General features: G+C 29.2%; 1 protein-coding gene across 1 annotated transcript; it reads right to left on the bottom strand.

Moving 5' to 3' along the window:
- Positions 1-612: 612 nt before the first annotated feature.
- LOC131619199 (LOB domain-containing protein 29-like) lies at positions 613-1,690 on the bottom strand. The gene is made up of 2 exons (XM_058890323.1): positions 1,376-1,690; positions 613-1,180 (listed from the first exon to the last, which is right to left on the bottom strand). The coding sequence occupies exons 1-2, from the start codon at positions 1,664-1,666 to the stop codon at positions 773-775; spliced, it is 699 nt and encodes a 232-aa protein (XP_058746306.1). The 5' UTR covers positions 1,667-1,690; the 3' UTR covers positions 613-772.
- Positions 1,691-3,463: the final 1,773 nt, after the last annotated feature.

Below are 3,463 nucleotides of genomic sequence, written 5' to 3'. Positions count from 1 at the left end.
ATTCTTAAAAGTTTAATGGAGATGCACTAATTTAAAAATAATAATATAATTTAATAGGATACATGATTGTGATTGGTTGGCAGTGTAAAAAAATGCAATACTTATTTTCTCTATTGAAAATATTAATATTTCTAAGAAATTTCATATAATTTTTTATCAATAACATTATGTATTACACGTGCAGACGTGCGGATCATCTGGAATCTGTAAACCAAAGATGAGTGGAAGAAATGAAAAAAATATACAAAATGTGTGCTATCATTGAGCAACAAAGTTAGCTTTGTCAGAAGAACATTCAGAGAAATGTATCTGTGCCAACTATGTACTCTTCCTTTATCTGCTTTTTCTTCTCAAGCCATTATTTATTTAAGATAAACAACAGTAGGGTTAACATAATATTTTGTCAGATTCTTGTGGATACATTCTGTTACTTTGGGATTGTCATCTCTCAGTAATATTCCAATTATTTCAGAGCAAAACCTATTGTATTTAAGATATGAAACTAATATATCATTCATGTAATTTGGCACATAGCCTCATAGGATACCAATATTTTCAATCTTCTATCATAAGTAAACTGAATTCTACTATTTATCGTAATATTTTATCCAGAACTATGCTTCTATTCAGATCGTTTATGACAAAAGAGTAGTGAATAACAAATCGCTACTAAATATTCTTTATATAGAGACTTGTTCTGATTTAGCGATCGGTTTTTCAAAATTGATAAACTTGTTTCACTAAATCCTTCAACTAAGATTCATAAATCTAATCAACTATATCGAAAAGCCACTGAATGCAGGTCTTCAACTTCATCAAAACCCCATGTCCTCCTATTTGTTTGCATGTCATAAGATATGGAATTAGAAGTACTCTCCTCAAAGCTAGAAAATGATGAACTGTTTTCTTCATAGTTCCTCATAGGGTTTAGATCCATGTGGTTATTGTTACCATAATGTTGTGTTGTTAGTGAAATATTAGACATGTTATTAGTAAGGAATTCTTGTCCATGCTGGTAGTAATTATTGGAGTTTTCAACTTGGAACAAACTTTGAAGATCTTGAGGAAGAGTATGAGGTGTTGACTTTTCATTAGGGTTTTCATTGGTAGATGAATTGTTGAAACTAGTCTGTGCTGCTTGCTCTTTGAGATAAGCAAGTTGTGTTTGTAAATTAACCACCTACAAAATCAAAAATTAATCACACCTTTTAGTTCACAAATTTTTCTTAAACATTGTTTTCATATTAGATCAGTGTCATTGTTTTAAACTGCGGTCTGCAACTGATACTGATACTATTGTCTATGGTCGTCGCAGCATTATAAATATTTTTTTAACATTTTTCAAAATATATTAATGAGAAGGAAATTAAGAAACCTGTTGTTGGAGGGCAAAGATATGAGAGACACATCCATAAATAGGATCTTGAAGTCTAGCTTGAGCTTCATAAGAGATTGTAACCGCGGCTTCACATCGATCGCTTATAGGAAGTTGAGCAAGAAGCTTTGAGACATTGCTTGCACCAAAAACCTTATGAATGGCTGCAAAATGTGTAGCACCTTGTTCATGACTAAAATAAGGTGCAAAAACACAACCTCTAATACATTTTCTTCTCAAGAATTTGCAGGCTCCACAAGGAGAACCAGAAACAGAACTAGAACCAGCCATTTTAATTAATTAATAAGACTTAAAATTGAGGTTTGAGAGTTTTGTGTTTGTGCAAGTCATAATGATTTAATAACATCTTTATATACACAAGAGGAAGAGGAATGGTTGATTAGAATAATGAATAATCAATAACATTTTGTTCCCTTAATGGCCTACACTGTTCATTATTTCTCTTATAAAAAAATGGTATGTTAAACATCATTATTCAATGAGATCACATATTATTAGTAAGAGAAGATGTATACTATGATTAATATAGTTTTAGCTAATAATAGTTTTTCATTTTTTTTTCAATTTATGTAAATTATTATTATTGATCTGAAAAATGAGATTCCATTCAGCATCTTATACGACAAATGAAATAGCATTAACCAAATCCATTTTGTTTGATTATGATGTGTTGCAAGTGCAACCTTATATAAATATAGCTGCAAGTACATGTATATAAATATTTATATTGGAGTGTGAGAGAATGTGAAAATAGAATCACAACTCTGTCAGTTAATTATTGTATACTAATTAAAAAATTCTTACAGCATTTTTATGATTAAACTTCTTACAACTTTAGAGGGGACCTCTGGGTTTATTTTCTCATGTTTCTTTTGTGGTTTTGATTTCTAAGAATTCTGAAGCTATCAAAATGCAGTATTAAGGTTAACTTTATTCAAAATTTAATATATATTTTAATTATAATTATGAAATAGTTGCGATAAAGAAGAAAAAAAAAGTATTTTACCTTTTAATTAATTAAAAAAAATTATGATTATTGCTTCTAAAACTTCATCTTATGTTTGCCTCTATCTAAAAATTTTCCTTAAGATAAAAGTAGACATAAAAATTTTTAGAAGATAAATTTACTACTATAGTATACCTAAGATTGTTTATGACCATTAAGGTAGATAAATTTACTAAACTTTATTGAAGAGTAATTCATATTCTGAACATGAGCATCAGAAGTTCTGATGTGGGCTGATCTTCTGATGGTTACTCAGAAGATAGTGTTGACCAGAAGTTCTACCTTCTGGGTCTTTTAGCTTAGCTATTTAGTTAGTAAGGGTACTTTAGTATTTCTTAGCTTTGTACTGTTTGTACCTTAGACTTGTTCACTAAGTTTATTCTATTAGGACTTATGTGGCAAATTTTCTTTTGTATAAATAGTCTTGTAGTAGCTATCATTAATACACAACAATTATTCTCTCATTCCTTTTGCGCCGTTATTCCTTTTGTTTATTCTCTTTGTTATCATCTTTGATTCTTGTGCACCAACAAACTTTAAAGGTTGAATTTGAATTTCTTATAAACAATGATATTATAGAAATCTTTATCAACTTTTAAATAGTATAAATAATTTTTTTTATTGGTATAACTCAATATATAGAATTTTATTCAAAATTTATTTAATGTTAGAAATTATAAAATAATAATTACCCTAGTATGTTTCAATGTGACAGAAATGGGAATAGATTTTTGGTTGTTGCATAAAATTTGTTTTTTGAATTCAAATTTACAACACTTCATGAAGGTGTGCCTTGTGTCATTATAGATGAACCATTGCAATATATGGTGAAAAGGTGTTGTTTCATCAAGAGTTGCAAACTTATGAAACAACACATGCATGGCCTATATATAATACTTATTTATGAATCAAAAATGAAACCAAAAAAATCATAAATCCTCTTCATTATTCCAAACACTCTTCCTTGCATTCGAGTTCTTCACCGGTCTTGTGCAGACTCAAGTAAGGCTGACATTATCTTGGGTATTCTTGCTTTCCAAACTCTAAGACAATTAAGAGAG

Source organism: Vicia villosa, linkage group LG1 (assembly GCF_029867415.1).
Source record: "Vicia villosa cultivar HV-30 ecotype Madison, WI linkage group LG1, Vvil1.0, whole genome shotgun sequence".
Lineage (NCBI taxonomy): Eukaryota > Viridiplantae > Streptophyta > Magnoliopsida > Fabales > Fabaceae > Vicia > Vicia villosa.
This window is presented reverse-complemented; position numbering and strand designations above follow the sequence as displayed.

Coding starts and splice junctions, on each gene's coding strand:
- LOC131619199 (XM_058890323.1), bottom strand. CDS start 1,666: ATGGCTGGTTCTAGTTCTGTTTCTGGTTCTCCTTGTGGAGCCTGCAAA. Junction 1,181..1,375: donor TCTTTGCCCTCCAACAACAG/GTTTCTTAATTT, acceptor TTGATTTTGTAG/GTGGTTAATTTACAAACACA.